The 16,380-nt window shown below is 62.5% G+C and overlaps 1 protein-coding gene across 4 annotated transcripts in view; it reads left to right on the plus strand.

Annotated features, from left to right (window-relative positions):
- Positions 1-16,380, plus strand: part of GLB1L (galactosidase beta 1 like) — an 18,939-nt gene continuing 2,559 nt past the window's right edge. The window contains exons 1-11 of one of the 4 annotated variants that reach the window (XM_045032424.1): positions 1-245; positions 8,493-8,564; positions 9,995-10,167; positions 10,834-10,984; positions 11,327-11,387; positions 11,728-11,822; positions 13,995-14,175; positions 14,392-14,450; positions 14,721-14,842; positions 15,666-15,706; positions 16,124-16,242. In XM_045032424.1, coding sequence (XP_044888359.1) covers positions 42-245; positions 8,493-8,564; positions 9,995-10,167; positions 10,834-10,984; positions 11,327-11,387; positions 11,728-11,822; positions 13,995-14,175; positions 14,392-14,450; positions 14,721-14,842; positions 15,666-15,706; positions 16,124-16,242 — 1,278 coding nt within the window. In that variant the 5' untranslated portion in view covers positions 1-41. Of the gene's footprint in view, positions 246-6,971; positions 7,044-8,492; positions 8,565-8,798; positions 8,940-9,994; positions 10,168-10,833; positions 10,985-11,326; positions 11,388-11,727; positions 11,823-13,994; positions 14,176-14,391; positions 14,451-14,720; positions 14,843-15,665; positions 15,707-16,123; positions 16,243-16,380 lie in introns of those variants that run through there. The other 3 variants (XM_045032423.1, XM_045032425.1, XM_045032426.1) reach the window with 3 other exon arrangements.

Raw genomic sequence — 16,380 nt, forward strand, 5'->3', positions numbered from 1 at the left:
CGTGGTGGAGAAGCTTGCGTATACTTAAGACCCTCAGAGCGATGCCATCTGGAGTGTTGGTAGGGTCACCGAGAGCGGTAAGGTCGAAGGCGAGGTACCAGACAAAGTGCAGCCCAGCACAACACAACCCAGGAGAAGCCCTCAACGGCAGAACAGGTGGAGGAAGCAGCGGCTGCGAAGGCGAGCGAAGTTACCACGGAGGAGGAACCCCTAGTCATCTCGGAGCTCCTTGCCACTGGACACAGGTGCCTCTTCCGCCAAGATTTGTGTGGCTGCTGCTGTGCATCAGCTCTCCCACATTAAACTACTCACGCGCAGGCTCCTTTCATAGGAAGACCATTTTTCTCCACCCCATCCATAAAAGTCCTGTGGCGATGGGCGAGTGGCGATGGGGATAGGTGAAATGATCACCAGGAGTCCCTAGTCACAGACCCACACGCAGGAGGTGACTGCAAGATGGTCGTCATGTGCCCCTGGACTGGGATAGGGGGCATTTTCGGCATCAGCGGTCACAACTGAGCAGGCCTTTTTAGGAACCCCTCTGCTCACCCCATACGTGGAAGGGGCTAGAAAAGGTGCCCACATAGGCTATCCCACCATACCCAACTGGATAACTGCTGTGATGGGTTCAGTCACAGCGATCCCCTTGGGACTGTCACCTGATGTGCTGAAATGACCTCTGAGCCCATTTTCCCTGACAGCTTGGGTCTCCAGAACCCTGCCCTGTTGAGCCAGACACGCCAGCCTGCTGCAACACAGACCCAGGCCTGGGCCATGCCCCCAAAGCTGCAGACTTTAACTAAAAACAGCTCAGCACCTGTCTCCAGACACCCAGCTCCCAATGGGATCCAAACCCCAAATAAATCCGGGTTACTCTGTATAAAGCTTATACAAGGTAAATTCGTTAATTGTTCTGCCTCTGTATCACTGATAGAGAGACATGAGCAGCTGTTTGCTCCCCAGGTATTAATCACTTACTCTGGGTCTATTGATGAACAAAAGTGATTTTATTAAGTATAAAAGTAGGATTTAAGTGGTTTCAAGTAATAACAGACAGAACAAAGTACTGTACGTCACCAAGCAAAAACACACAAGTCTGAGCCTAATACTTTAAGAAACAGATTACAGGTAAATCTCCCCCTCAGAGATGTTCCCATAAGCTCCTTTCACAAACTAGACTCCTTCCTAGTCTGGGCCCAATCCTTTCCCCTGGCACAGTCCTTGTTAGTTCCAGCAGACACCTCAGGTGGTCAGCAGGGGTCTTCTCATAACTGGCCCCCCTGTCCTGCTCCACCCCTTTTTATAGCTTTGGCACAAGGCGGGAATCTTTTGCCTCTCTGGGTCCCCACCCCTCCCTCTGAATGGAAAAGTACCAGATTTTAGATGGATTCCAGGATCAGGTGACATGGTCACATGTCACTGTGAGACCCCCCCCCCCCAGTCTCCATTCCCCACGGGCTGGCCCCCACGTACACAGGGCTTTCACGTGACTAAGGCAATTTACAACTGGTTGTTTCTGGAGCACCCTTAATGGCCTCCACTTAATATGTTTACATCAGTGATACAAGTTTATGTCTTATTCTCCTAACTCTAACTATAGAAATAATACAAGCAAACAAATAGGATGAACACACTTAGTAGATTACAAGCTTTCTAATGACACCATACAAGGGGTATTTAGTGTAAAGCATATTCCAGTTATGTCATATTCATAAGCATATTTCCATGAAGCACATGGAGTGCAAGGTCACAGCTGTGGCCAGAGGGATCACTCCCGATGCGCAAGGTACCCACTCTACTAAAGGGTTTATCTCCTAAATTCGTGATTGCAGACCTTTGTATGCCCCTGATGTGTTACTAGCATTGTCATAACACTGACCTCTGCAATTTGCTCTGTCAATGTCCTTCTTCTGCAAAACTGAATTACAAAGCGATTCTCCAGTATGACTCGTTATTGCGAGAAATTTAAGAAAATGCTCTTGAATGTGCCTCTCTTGCGACACACAGTGGCCAATGAATGTAAGTTGATCTACGTGGGATATGACAGAAGTGGAATCTACAATAATTTAAAAGTATTTTGCAACCTGCAACTGACTGTTTATTTCTGAAAGCACCCTTTGTCCCATTACAGTTATACATTCCTCACAAATCACTGAAGAAAGGTATGAAGGCCTTCCTTTATCGGGGTTCCCATATTTTTTATAGGTTCATTTAGAAAAGGATCAAAGTGACTCAATAATTCCAAGGTGCCCAAGTAATGCCCGTTACTGGGGGATCCAGCAGTTTCGCTGGCTGTCTCCTCTGACAGAAAGCCCACACTCTGCCAGGCACTTAACAGCCCATCTGAGGCCTCTTTCCAATAAGCAAGGTCAGTTTCAAACTGGTTTTTCAGTTCTGAGGCAATTTGCCCTTTGGCTTGTGTGCGAGAGATCCAGGTGAGCGTTGCATTTTTGTGACAAATGTTGCTCTCGTGCTCAACAACATGAACTCCAGCATGTTTCCAGTCATTAAAGCCGCAACCACTAAATGCCGCTGTATGAGAGGACGAATCTCCAAACAAGTGACACACAAAACAAAAACCAGACCCTGTCAATGGAGAATAAAGAAGCCGCTCATGAGGGACAGATTCTCCATTGTGAAGAGGGTTTTCAATAAACGCCTTTTCTGCTGCTTGTATTGTTTTTCAGACACTGAAAAATCACAGTTTTTGTTTTGACACAGTGTTGGCCCTTTTGTGATCCAGTAAGATCGCACCAGTTCATTTATTGGACTCCAGCATGCTGCATCGGTCAAAGTTAGCTGCGTTTTTACCTTCATCACCTACAGCTATTTCACTCTCGTCCAGAACTGACTGGCTGGCTGACTGTTATGGCTGCTGTTGTTCCCTCACGTGGATTTGTGACGCACGTTGACTTATTTTCCAAATCACTGATATCTGGTGCATTTATTGGTGGGTTACTGAAACAGCCTGTCAAGTCTGGTATTTTGTTTAACAACTGTTCCTCGTGATTCGTTTTTAACTTCTGCACTTTCCTCTTTTCAGCTCCACTGTCATATTTTCTAGGTGCACACGCACCGGCAGCCGACATTTTTATGAAACCCCTGCACAGACGCACAGATCCAAGCAATAAGAAATGCCACGTGTTTGGATTTTATCACATGATAATTATGATCAGGAAGGAAGTTGTTTTAATAGGATATGTTGGTAAAATAGATTTGTTCTATGCTCTTGTTTCTTTGGCTATTTGCACATGTAATTGCAATAACTGCCCATGTAAATTGGGTATGCAAGGACGCATGCATTTTGCATGCAGAATTGTCCCATCTATGCTTTCAGAAATTCAGGTCCTGGCTCCGGGTTAACATGTCATTTAGATAAATTTGGGGGGGGGGGAGGATTTCACATCTCTCAACGCTGTAGCTTCACTCTAAGACCATGCTACATTGCTTGATGTTTGTTAGGTTTTCTTAGTGACCGTAAGAGCCAGAAAGTTTTATTTTTAAAGAAAACCTGGAATTTGGCAGAATCTCAGTCTGCTGTGAGGACCTAATAATACATTACATAGGCCCAGTCTGATCTGCCTATCCCATACCATAGTTCATACATTTTTTTAATATATGGGGTCGGCAACAACCTTTGGCCAGTTGCCCATCAGGATAATCCGCTGGCGAGCAGCGAGACAGTTTGTTTACCTGACGGGCCGCGTCCCATTTTTTCATATACACCTCTACCCCGACCGAACGCGGGTTCGCAGACAACGCGGTAAAGCTCTGACACGCTGCTCTGAGCAGTCTGTGACGGGTGACGGGCCAGGCCAGGGCTGAGGGGTTCGATAAGGGGCAGAGGGTCTCGGGGGTGGTCAGGGCTCCCCCCACAGGGACTGGGGGGCAGAAGCTGTGGGAGGGCACTTTTGGGGGCCCCGCAGTCCCAGAGTGGCCCAGAGGATTAGCAGGAGGCTGGGAACAGCCCGCTCTGCTTCCTTTGCCCTGGCCCCAGCCATGTCGCTCGGGGCAGGGGGCTTGGGGGAAGGGGTCCCCCCCCCCCCCGCTCTCCAGCAGCGGGAAGCAGAGCAGCCCTGCCCCAGCCCGCTCCCAGCCACAGCGATCCGCTTCCCACCGCCGCTGAGTACGGGGAGGTTGGGGAAAGGACGCCCCCCGTGGAATGCCGCAGCTGGGAGCTGGTGGAGTGGAGCAGGCTGGGGCCGGGCTGCCCCGCTTCCTGCCGCAGGTGAGTACAGGGGGCGTCCTTTCCCCAACCTCCCCGCACTCACCAATGGCGGGAAGCGGAGCGCTGCGGCTGGGAGCTGGCGGAGTGGAGCGGACTGGGTCTGGGCTGCTCCGCTTCCTGCCGCTGCCGGTGAGTGCCTGTCGGGGGGTGGGGGGTCTAGGGGGTGGAGCAGTCAGGGGACAGGGGGGTTGGGTAGGGGGTGGGGTTCTGGGGGTGATTAGGGATGGGGGTCTCGGGGGGGGGCGGTCAGGGAACAAGGAAGGTGGGGGCAAAGCAAATTTGATATAACCCGGTCTCACCTATAACGCGGTGAGATTTTGTGTCTCCAGAGGACCGCGTTCTATCCGGGTAGAGGTGTATATAATGGGATTTATTTTTGTGGGGCTGGGGCTCCCCTTAGCCCAAGGCCCTGGGCTGCAGACCTGAAGCCCCTGCATTAATCCGGCCTGATACCAGTGTCCTCACAGAGGCCAAGATCTTCAGTGTTGAGGCCCTGATTAGCCAGCACCGGCTGAGGTGGAGCGGCACTGTGTGCGCTTGGCTCATGTGCGCTTACCAGAACAACTGCTGTACGCCCAGCTCACCAAAGGGGAAAGGAAACGAGGAGGCCAAAAGCACTATAAAGACACCCTCAAGCTGATCACGCGGTGTGTGGCATCGAACCACACACCGCGAGACAGCAGCCCAGGAGACGGGTAACTGGCCAAGACTTGGCAGAGAGGGAACGTCCACTTTGGAGGAAAATCGCCGTGCCCTGGTCGCAGAAAAATGCCAGAAAAGAAAGGACAGAGAATGGTCACGCAGCGATCATGGGCCAACCCTGTCTTCTAACACCACCTGCAATGTCTGCCAACGAGCCTGTGGCCCAAGGATCGGACTCCTCAGTCACCAAAGGACCCATGAAAAATAAACCCTGTGACAGATCATCCTCGAGGGATCATCGGCCCCCTCACTTCCACAGTCCCTCCCAGTCCCAGGTGCTCTGCTCGGTAAGGAAAAGGAGGCAGAGAGAGAGGATGCAGACACTCTCCGTGGTTACCTTTGGCTCCAAACATCAGAGAGCTTTCAGGGAGGTGGGTGTTAGCCCTTTTGAATTCAGGTCTCTTTTCTAGTCAGGCTGTTTTGAAGCCCTTTTCTTTGGACTCAATTCCCTCCCCTGGGAAGGAAAACTTCCCCTTGCTGCTGGGGAATCATGTACCTGCTGCAAAACGAGCTAGAAGCCAGTGTGATCTGAGCCAAGTGCAGGGTCACCCGCCCCTAGCATTGGAAAAAATCCCCCGTCAGGCCCCCAAAATCTGAAGCGTGGCTTAAAGATCACAAGATTGTTGTTAACAACAAACCACCTTGGGTTCTTTCTGTTTATCCCCTGGTTTTTGAGCCGCGGGGGGGGATGTTTTTAAGCTTTTCTCCCCATTCAGGAGGGCTAGAAACATACTTATTTTTCAAACAGAAGCTGAGATTCTCCCGTCATCAGCTGACACCGAGACCTGGGGCTTTAGGAAAAACATAGACTGTCCCAAGACTCCTGCTAAACTCATGAGAGTTGGCAGCCTGCAAGTGTCACCTCTTGCCATGAGTGAGGGCCGGCTAGTGAGAGCGGATGGCACCGAAGGCCCCAGTGTAGAACCCTCCGTGTGAACATGGCAGCACCTGTCAGGCCGGCAGCACCCAAAGGGCCTGGCGCTCACGGGAGCTCCCATTAGTGAGAATGGAATTCTACCCGCCCGTGCTGTACAGTGCGAGAGCCCGGAGGGCTGCTCGTATGTGGCCCTGCCGGCTCCAGCTGAGCTGGGATTCTCTTCTCCTCGCCAGGGATGGTCACGGCCCCGGGTGCCTATTTCAGCCAGGCTCCGCTCTCGCCCTCCATGGGGCTGCATCCAGTGGCCTTCTGAACATCACCACTTGGCTGCTTTCAGCTGCATCCTGCAGCTGCCAGTTCCGGCTCTGCACCCACCCTTCCCACTCTGGATGGAGAATTGATTGCTAATGGGGGTGGGGGTGGATGGCAGCAGGGCCGTGTGTCAGCCAAAGATGCTCTCCTGGGGGTGGCCCTATGTGGAGACCCACTCTCTGCTGTGGCTTCATGATGGCAGGAACGCTGCTTGCAGGCTGGGAAGGGTGGGCTACCGGGATGTAAGGAGAAGCACAGTGTGTGAACCTTCAGCATCTCTGCTCTCTGCTCCAGAAGGACCCTGCTCCCTCACCCGCTTCCTGTCCCTTACAGGTGAGTGAGCAGGGGCAGACCCCGCCCAGTGGCACCGTGCCCCACTCTGGCTGGGCATGTCTCCTGAAGGGAGTGTACATTTGGTCTGGAGCCCCAGCCTTTTGCCAACCCACCCCGAGGTGCTGGGAATGGCGGGTTACTGGCTGGTGAGAGTGAGCCCTTGGGGCTGGTTTTGGCACCGTGGGTAACGGTGTCCCAGGCAGCACCACGTTCCAGGCAAACAACGCAGGAGCTTAGAAGGGTGAGGCTGGCAGAGCAGGTAATCCCGGCCACAGGCCCCACTGGTGATCGGTGCTGTCGTAGCACCAGGCGCGCGTTGTGCTCGGTGGCCAGCACCCCCTGGCCTTGCTGCGGAGCAGCTCGCTACTTCCCAACGGGAGCGCGAGGGAGGGGAGTGGGGGAGAGGGAAGGGGGCAGAGACGGGCAAAGAGCCATGTCCTGGGGGATGGGAATCTACCCCGGCTGCGCCCCCATTGTGAGCTGTCATGGAACGTGGTGATGCCCTGCTCCGGGGGGCACCAGGCCAAGGCACCGGGCAGCGTCCAATGGAGTCATGGGCCTCCCGCTCTCCCGGGAGCCAACCTCGATCTGGTGAGTAACGGGGCAGCGCCGCCGGCCAAGGGGCTGCCCCACCCCAGACGCTGGGACACAGGACTCCAGCCAGGGCACAAACCCCTTCACCAGGCAGCTGGGCTTCACCTGGCACTGCCCAGAGGGACAAGTGTGCCTACAGCGCACTGCCTGTGGCTGGCACCTGGTTACCAGCCCTGCCCCCGGGACTGTCCCAGGGGATCCCCAGCAGAGGGAGCCCCCTCCCCGTCTGCCCCCAGCAGAGACCCCCCCCCCAGAGATCACTGCTCCCCTGGTCCCCACATGGGCCCCCAGCACAGACCCCCCCAGAGATCACTGCTCCCCTGGGCCCCACATGGGCCCCCAGCACAGACCCCCCCAGAGATCACTGCTCCCCTGGGCCCCCATCTGCCCCCGGCACAGACCCCCCACAGAGATCACTACTCCCCTGGGCCCCCCATTGGACCCCAGCACAGACCCCCCCAGAGATCACTGCTCCCCTGGGCCCCCATAACCCCCAGCACAGACCCCCCCCAGAGATCACTGCTCCCCTGGGCCCCACATGGGGCCCCAGCACAGACCCCCCCAGAGATCACTGCTCCCCTGGGCCCCCATCTGCCCCCAGCACAGACCCCCCCAGAGATCACTGCTCCCCTGGGCCCCCATAGCCCCCAGCACAGACCCCCCCAGAGATCACTGCTCCCCTGGGCCCCCCATCGGCCCCCAGCACAGACCCTGATGCTGGGACCGGGACATTCCCTCAGTTGGAGTCCCTGGGGGCCCCGGTGCTGCAGCTGCAGGCGTGTCCCGTGGTTCTCAAGCCGGGGTGCACAGGGGTTTTCCGGGGGGACATCAGTTCCCCTAGAGATTTGCCGAGTTTCAGACGCACGAGCGAAGTCAGCGCAACCTGACATTTCGTTCAGACCGTGGCTTGTTTGTGGGGCTCTGCACAGGCCTGGGGTCGCTGCCCGGTGGGTGGGCAGGAGCCTGGGGTTGGACACTCTGGTGTCCTTATGTCTGAGTTTCTCAGCAAGTCGTTTTGAAGGGAGGTGAAACGTGGGGTCCGCCAGACAAATCCGCCTCCTGCCGGGGGGCTGAGAGTGGGGGGCTGGGCCCGGCTGGCACCGAGGGGGGGCTGCTGTGGGGGTCGCGGTGCCAGCCGGGCCCAGCCCCAGAGCCCAGGACGGGGAGCGGGGGGGGAGCTCTGGCCTTGGCGGGGGCTCCCTTGCCCCCCCCGTAGGGTGACCAGGCAGCAAGTGTGAAAAATGGGGACGGGGGTGGGGGTCATAGGAGCCTGTGTAAGAAAAATCCCCAAATATCGGGACTGTCCCTTTAAAACCGGGACGTCTGGTCCCCGCCCCCGCCCCCGCGGGGGGCTGGTGCCCGGGACGCGCCAGAGTCTAGGACCCGGGGGGAGCGCGGGGCTGGAGCCGCCACGGGCGGTCACGTGACGCTCCCGCTTCTCCCCAGCTGCGCGGGGCCGTGACCATGGGGCCCGCGGGCCGCGTCCTGCTGCTGGCGGCGGCGCTGCTGCGGCTGGAGGTGAGTCGGGCCGGGAGCCGGGAGGGGGAGCCCGGGAGCCGGGAGCCCGGGAGGGGGCGGGGCTGGATCCGCTTTATCAGCAGCTAAAAACCCCGAGACCCGAGTCTGGCTCGGTCTGTCCCCGCCCCCCCCCGCGCCCCTCCGGGCCCCCAACCCGCCCGAGCCTGGGGGCGGCCGCAGCCCTGGGGGCCTGACCCGTGCCCAGTCCCGGGTAAATCCCGGGGTGGGGGCATCGCCCCGGCCCCAGCGACACGGGGCAGCGTTTCCTGCTCAGCTGGATCCGGCTTTTCCCACAGCCGGTTCCGGGGATCGGCGCGTTTCATGGGGGAGAAATGAAGTAACAGCGGCCCAGACTCGGCCTGAGCCCCCTGAACGGTGAGGGGTCAAATCGGGGCGGCTCCAGGCACCAGCACAGCCGGGGGGGGGGCGAGCCGGGGGGGCTCTGCCGGCACCGCGAGGGCGGCAGGCGGGTTCCCTTCGGCGGCAGCCTGCGGAGGGGCCGCTGGTCCCGCGGCTTCGGCGAACCTCCCGCGGGCTCCCGCCGCCGAACCCGCGGGGCCGGGGACCTCCCGCGGGCTCCCGCCGCCGAAGCCGCGGGCAGGGCCGCCCAGAGGATTCCGGGGGCCCGGGGTCTTTGGCGGCGGGGGGCCCCTTCCGTTCCGGGACCCGCTGCCGAAGTGCCCCGAAGACCCGCGGCGGGGGCCCCCCGTCGCCGAATTACCGCCGAAGCGGGACCCGCCGCTGAAGTGCGGTGTGGGGGGGGTCCCCGCCGCGGGTCTTCGGGGCACTTCGGCAGCGGGTCCCGGAACGGAAGGGGCCCCCCGCCGCCAAAGACCGGGCTGCGCTTCGGCGGCGGGTCCCGCTTCCCCCCGGCCCCGGCCCCAGCCTCTTACCCCCGGCTCCCTCCTCACCCGGAGTCTCAGCGCCTCGCCGGAACAGCCGCAGCGTGTGGCCGGCGGGGCCTGAGCTCCGACCCGCTCAGAGCCGCGTGGGGAGGGGGCGGGGCTGGGAGCTCCCCGCCGAGCGGAGGCAGCTGAGCTCAGCCCGGAGCTCCCAGCCCCGCCCCCTCACCACGCGGCTCTGAGCGGGGCGGGGCTCAGGGGCCCCGCCGGAGACACGGCGCTTGATGCGCTGAGGCTCCAGGAGAGGGGCGGAGGCGGGAGCCTCCGCTGTTCTCTTGGGGCCCCTGCGGAGCCCGTGGCAAATTGCCCCCTTTGCCCCCCCCCGGGCGGCCCTGGCCGTGGGGCCGGGGACCTCACGCAGGCTCCTGCCTGCCGTGCTTGGGGCGGCAGAAAGCCTGGAGCCGCCCCTGGGCAGCAGGCAGCGTCTGCACCTTCCCTTCGAGCCTCCCACCCAGGGCGCCCCCCCGCGGTAACGCCTGCACCCCGGGTAGCGCAGCCGCCTGGGCCTCACAGCTCCCGTGGGGCCAGGCCTGTGCCGGCGCCCGCTCCTTCCAGGTGGATTACGCCCACGACTGCTTCCGCAAGGACGGCGCCCCCTTCCGCTACATCTCGGGCAGCATCCACTACGCCCGCGTCCCGCGCCCGGCCTGGCGCGACCGGCTCCTCAAGATGTACATGAGCGGCCTCAGCGCCGTGCAGGTGTAGGTGACCCGCGTGCTCCGGCCGGGCCCCCACGGGGAGGGCGGCCCCAGGGCCACTCGCCCGCAGGGCGTCACTCACAGGGTCTCTCCGGGTCACGGCTCTCGCCCTGGGGTCCCCAGTTCCTGCCTCAAAACCAGAGCCTCGGGCGGGGCCGACGGGAGCTCCGGTCCCTGAGCCGGGGGCTCTGATCCCAGCCCTCAGCTGCAGCGTCCAGCGGAGCCGCCGTGGCCCCTTGCAGCTGGTGACAGCAGCTTGGTGCTGCCTGTTGTGATGGCCAGGCCCCTCCAGCTGGGCTGGGGCTCATAGGGGACACGTGCCCCCCCCCCCCCCCCGTACGGCCCTCTGGGATCCAGAGAGTTAATGCACCAATAACTGGATCAGGGCCCCCGGTCCTGCGCCACGACGGGACCCGCGTGTGTCCTTAGGGATCTCCCTGTGGTGCTCGGCCTCCGGCCACGTCCCGGCCCCCCAGGGCGGGCAGACCCCAGAGGCTGCGCCCGTCCCCCCCCTTCCCCCCAGGGCGGGCAGACCCCGGAGGCTGCATCCCCCCCCCCTTCCCCCCAGGGCGGGCAGACCCCGGAGGCTGCGTCCATCCCCCCCCTTCCCCCCAGGGCGGGCAGACCCCAGAGGCTGCTCCCCTCACTGATCCTGACTCTCGTCCCCAGCTACGTCCCCTGGAATTACCACGAGCCGCTGCCCGGGGTCTATGACTTCTCCGGGGACCGAGACCTGGGACACTTCCTGGACCTGACGGCAGAGCTGGGCCTCCTGGTGATCCTGCGGCCCGGGCCCTACATCTGCGCCGAGTGGGAGATGGTGAGGGCTGGGCAGGGGCTGCTCTGCCCTGAGTCTGACCCCAGCCCCTGTCTGTCTGGCCCAGGCCCCCCACCTCTGCTGGTGCCCCTCACTCCCGACCCGCAGCCCCTGCTAGCCCAGCCCTGGGCCCCTCACAACTCTGCTGATGCCCCTCACTCCCGACCCGCAGCCCCCTGCTAGCCCAGCCCCCTCCTAGCTCTGCTGCTGCCTCTGAATTCTGACCCCTTCATGGTGGGTCTCTGATGCAGGCCAATGAGACCTTCCTGCTCCTTCCACTTGACCCAGATCCGCCAAGTCGCCGGGGACTGACGAGTCTCTTTCTCCTCTGGGCTGTTTCTCTAGGGCGGCCTCCCTGCCTGGCTGCTGTGGAAACCAGACATTGTCCTGCGCTCCTCTGACCCAGGTAAGGGGCGTCCCACGGGGACCAGCCCACCGGGCTCCTGCGCTCAGCCACACAGGGCCACTTAGTTGGTGCCAGGACGCTGTGGGGCTCTGGCATTTACCTGCTAGGCCTCTCCCCATCCTTGGAGCCCCGAATACAGAGCAGCTGGCCTCCTTTTCGTCCCCGCCGCCCCCTGGAGACGGGCATCAGCCTCCCACCCTGGGCGAGCTCGGCGAGGCTGGCGGGCTCTGCCAGCGCCCTGTGCACAAACCACGGCGGGCTCATGGCTCTCACAGGAACCCTGGGCCTGCCAGTGCAGTCAGAGACGGGGGCTGAGCCCAGTTGCTGTCTCTGCTCCCAGATTATCTGCAGGCCGTGGATTCCTGGCTGGACGTCCTGCTGCCCAGGATCAAGCCCCGGCTGTACCAGAACGGAGGGAACATCATCAGCATCCAGGTGGGTGGGGTGGGGGGCTCAGGGTCCCTTCCCTGGCTCACTGCTTCTTTCCAAGCCTATCCCAGCACCCAGAGCCCTCTGTCCTGTCCCCCACGGAGCCCCCTGCAACCCCCATTGCTCTGGAGTCCCCTGTTCCCCACAGAGCCCCCTGGCCCTGTTGTTACCTGCACAAAATTCTCTGTTACTCGCACTTTCTGGGACATCCCACCTCTACCTAGTCCCTAGGGCTCAAGGTGTAACCCGGTTCATTTAGCCCCCCCCCCCCCCCGCCCTTTCCCAGTTCCTAGGGCTCCAGGCGCAAGGCACCGAACTTTACCCCTCCGTGGGCTCCGGGCTCAGAGCACACACCCATTCCCTGGCCACTCAGGGCTTAATCCGTTGTGGGTTTAGGGTCTTTTACCAGTGAAAGAGCCTCACACAGTAATATCCCACCTAACCTGTAGCACACGCTACACATACGCTGCTCACCACTCCCAATAGGACAGATGAACTCTTCCCTGCTGGCCAGTCAGGATCGGGTCCATCTGGGGGACTCCAGTTTCTGCCCAGTGTCACTGGCAGGTGTTGAGGCAGCTCTGGGAGCTCTGACCTGGGGCTGTGTCCTGGAGCTGATTCCCAAGAACTTCCTTTTGGAGCCCAGGTTATAGAGTGAAACTTGAGTCTTGCTTAGCTGCACCTTAACCAACCATGATACTAACATTTTATTCACCAACCCTCACATTGTAACAAAATTCTCTAACCAATCCTACCCCAGCGCCTGCATGGATTCACACCAGCCACATTAATTATGTAACAGACAGAAACAATCAAAGCACCAGACAGATGAACCATAGGGAAGTGGGGACCGTAAAGATAAAACACTGAAGAAATGAGGATTTCACACCCACAGCTACTGCTCGGTGGTTTCTGTAACCAGCTTCAGATCCGTTTCTGTATCTGGGGGGGGGGGGGGGATCGGACGGAGTCTCCTTATCAGCCCGGTGTGACATTGTTTCAACGTAATTAGATAGAATGTGAGGACGAGACTTCCTGCTTCTCGGCTCATGGCTGCTGCTCTCCTAATATGGCAGCAGACAAAGGCCTTAGGCCGTGCACTGTAACCCCGGAGCCCCCTGCCCCCCACAGAGCCCCCTGCCCTGTACCCCCCTCCCAGGCTGAGCTGAGCCCTCCAGCTGCAGGTCACGGTACATGAGACCCAGAGGCTGGGGCTGTGCAGGGGGAGCCATGCGTGGGGGGCACTGGGATGGGAGCATGAACCGGAGCAATTAGCCAAAGCCTGCCCCTCCCCCCAGCTGTCCCTCTCTGGGACCTGGATTCACCTCCAGGGGGTGGAGGCAGGAACCATCGCCCGGCCATAGGGTGCAGGGCTCACGGGCACTGAGCCCCTCAGAATAAGTGAGGGAGGGACTGAAATAGCTGGAGGGATACGGGGGGGGGGGCTGCAGGTCGGGAGTGAGGGGCACAGTCAGAGCTGGGGGGAGCCCAGGGCTGGGCTCGCAGGGGCTGTGAGTCGGGAGTGAGGGGCACCGGCAGAACTGGGGGAGGGGGAGCCCAGGGCTGGGGCAGCGGGTTGGGCGTGAGGGGCACCGGCAGAGCTGGGGGACGGGGGCTAGCAGGGGGCTGTGGGTCAGGATTGAGGGGCGCTGGCACAGCTGGCAGGAGGGAGCCCAGGGCTGGGCTAGCAGGGGGCTGCAGGTCGGGAGTGAGGGGCACCGGCAGGGCTGGGCTAGCAGGGGGCTGCAGGTTGGGAGTGAGGGGCACCGGCAGGGCTGGGCTAGCAGGGGGCTGTGGGTCGGGATTGAGGGGCGCTGGCAGAGCTGTGGGGGGAGCCCAGGACTGGGCTAGCAGGGGGCTGCAGGTCGGGAGTGAGGGGCACCGGCAGAGCTGGGGGGGGGGTCAGGGCTGGGCTAGCAGGGGGCTGCGGGTCGGGAGTGAGGGGCACCGGCAGAGCTGGGGGGGGGTCAGGGCTGGGCTAGCAGGGGGCTGCGGGTCGGGAGTGAGGGGCGCTGGCAGAGCTGTGGGGGGAGCCCAGGGCTGGCAGAGCAGCGGCAGTGGGGCTGAGTGGGGGGGACTCGTCCTGTCTCTTGGCTGGGGCTGTGCAGGTCACCCCTCCCCCCCCAGCAGCGGTCCAGGTCCCACGGTGCCGCCCCCTCACGGCCGCCCGCCCCGCAGGTGGAGAACGAGTATGGGAGCTACTCCGCCTGCGACTACGACTACCTGCGGCACCTGCTGGCCGCCTTCCGCACCCGGCTGGGGCCCGACGTGCTGCTCTTCACCACCGACGGCAACAGCGCCGCCGAGCTGCGGTGCGGCACCCTGCAGGGGCTCTACGCCACCGTGGACTTCGGGCCAGGTGCCCTGGGCGGGGGCTGGCTCGGATGGGGGGCAGGATGGGGGGGCTGGCTCCGATGGGGGGCAGGACGGGGGGGCAGGACAGGGGAGCTGGCTCAGACGGGGGGCAGGACGGGGGGGCTGGCTTGGCCGGGGGCGGGACGGGGGGGTGGAGGGAAGGGGGCTGATGGACGAGCCCGATGGGGCCTGTGCTGACCTGCCCCCTTCTGTCCCCCAGGCCCCAACGTCACAGCCGCGTTTGCCCCTCAGCGACTCTACGAACCCAGGGGACCTCTGGTGAGAGTGGGCCCCGTGGGGGGCAGGTGCTGCCTGGGCCTCTGGGGGCTGTAGGGGTTGGGGGGTTGGTTGTGGCAGGAGCTCTGTGCTCAGAAGGGCTCTGGGGGATGGGCTGGGGGCTCCGTGGGGCACAGGGGGCTGTGGACTCCCTTGTCTCAGAAGCCCCATCTGCAGGCTCAGGGCTGGGGGGCGGCGCTGCCCTGGGGCGTGGGGGGCCCTGGCTGGCCGGCTGCCTGCCGGGGGCGGTGGGTAACGGCCCGTCTGCCCCAGGTGAACTCGGAGTACTACACGGGCTGGCTGGACTACTGGGGAGAGCCGCACGCCGGCAGCAGCCCCGCGCAGGTGGCTCGGGGTCTCCAGGACATGCTGCAGCTGGGAGCCAACGTCAACATGTGACTGTCCGGCCGCGGGGGGGCTGGGTGGGGGGGGGGGGCCGAGCCCCTGGCCATGCGGCTGCTGCTGCTGGATGCCAGCGGGCGCCAGGCCCCCAAGGCCTGGGGGTTCCTCTGCCCAGGGCTGCGTGGGGAGGTTCTGCTGGGCCCGGCCCCAGGGCTGTCGTGCTGGAGTTGGGGGTGGAATTGGCGCTGCCAGGGCTGGAGGGCCAGGGCCATCCTCTGCTGGGGGTTGGCCAGCCCCCCAGGTGCTGCCCTCGGCAGTGGGGTGCGGCTGGCCCTGCCCCGGGGAGCCCCATGCGGCCGGTGCTGTGGGGCTGCTGCCCGGCAGCCCAGACGTTCCTTTGTCCCTGGTTCCCCGTCTCTGCGCCACCCCCCGTGCCCAGGTGTCCCCTGGCTGAGCCAGGTGCCACAGCCCTGGCACGATTCTGGCCCCCGCTGCGCTCCCTGCACGGGGACGCCCCCAGGCGGGGGAGAGGGGCTCCCCCTTCCCTGCCCTTGGCAGGAGGCCCCAGTGCAACCCGTCCTCTCCTTCCTGCCTCCCCTGACCCCCACCCCAGGTCTCTCGGTCCCCTGCCCCCTCCCATGCTCCCCAGAGGCTCTGGCCCTTTGCCTTGGGCAGTAGCCGGTTACACGGCTGGCTGCATTTGGTGATTTCCAGCCCACGGTGCCGGCTGGGTCCCTCTGGGAACTGGGGTTCCCCCGTGGAGTCAGGCCGGGTGGGCTCAGGCAGGAGGGGGGTGACAGGGGGAGGTGGAGGGAGGGTGGCAGCCAGCCCTGGGCCAGTCTGGGCTCTGATGGCCACCTCTGGGTTATCCCCTAGGTACATGTTCCAGGGGGGCACCAACTTCGGCTACTGGAGCGGTGAGTCCACCCCTCCCCCGCCCGTGTGGAGCAGGGGACCCAGGGAGGTCACAGGGCTGGCGGGTGCTGCCTGGCGGGTCCCTGCAGGGCTGTGGTACCTGGGCATTCGCCCACCCTGCCGAGCCCGTCTCTGCCCACCCCTGGGTGCTCTCGGCTGTCAGCAGCGCTGCACGGGGGCTCCTGCGGCCCATGCCAGCACCGGCCCCCTCCTCCTGGAACGCGCCAGGCCACGGTCCGTGTGGTTTCCGTGCCGTGGGCCAGGCCCCGTTCCCACGGAGCTCCCGGCAGCCCCTGGTCCTTGCCCCCATCTCCCTGGGCGCGCCAGGCTGCAGCCCCGAGCCGGTGGGGGGCACCGTTGGGGCCCAGGAAGGGGCGCGGCAGGGCCCAGCCCTGGCTCACGGCACCTGCCTTGGCCAGGTGCCGACTACAAGGGCCGCTACAAGCCAGTCACCACCAGCTACGACTACGACGCGCCGCTCTCGGAGGCCGGCGACCCCACCGAGAAGCTGTTTGCCATCCGGACGGTCATCGGCCAGGTACCGAGCCCAGCGGGGCTGCACCCTCGCCAGCGCCTGGCACCTCGCGGAGCCCCGGGCAGAGCTGCTGCCTGTGTCGGGGGCAGGGCCCTGTCCTGCCAGCACCGTAACGCCCTGCTCGCTGCGGGGACCGCTGGG

The sequence above is a fragment of the Mauremys mutica genome, chromosome 10 (genome assembly GCF_020497125.1).
Source record: "Mauremys mutica isolate MM-2020 ecotype Southern chromosome 10, ASM2049712v1, whole genome shotgun sequence".
NCBI lineage: Eukaryota > Metazoa > Chordata > Testudines > Geoemydidae > Mauremys > Mauremys mutica.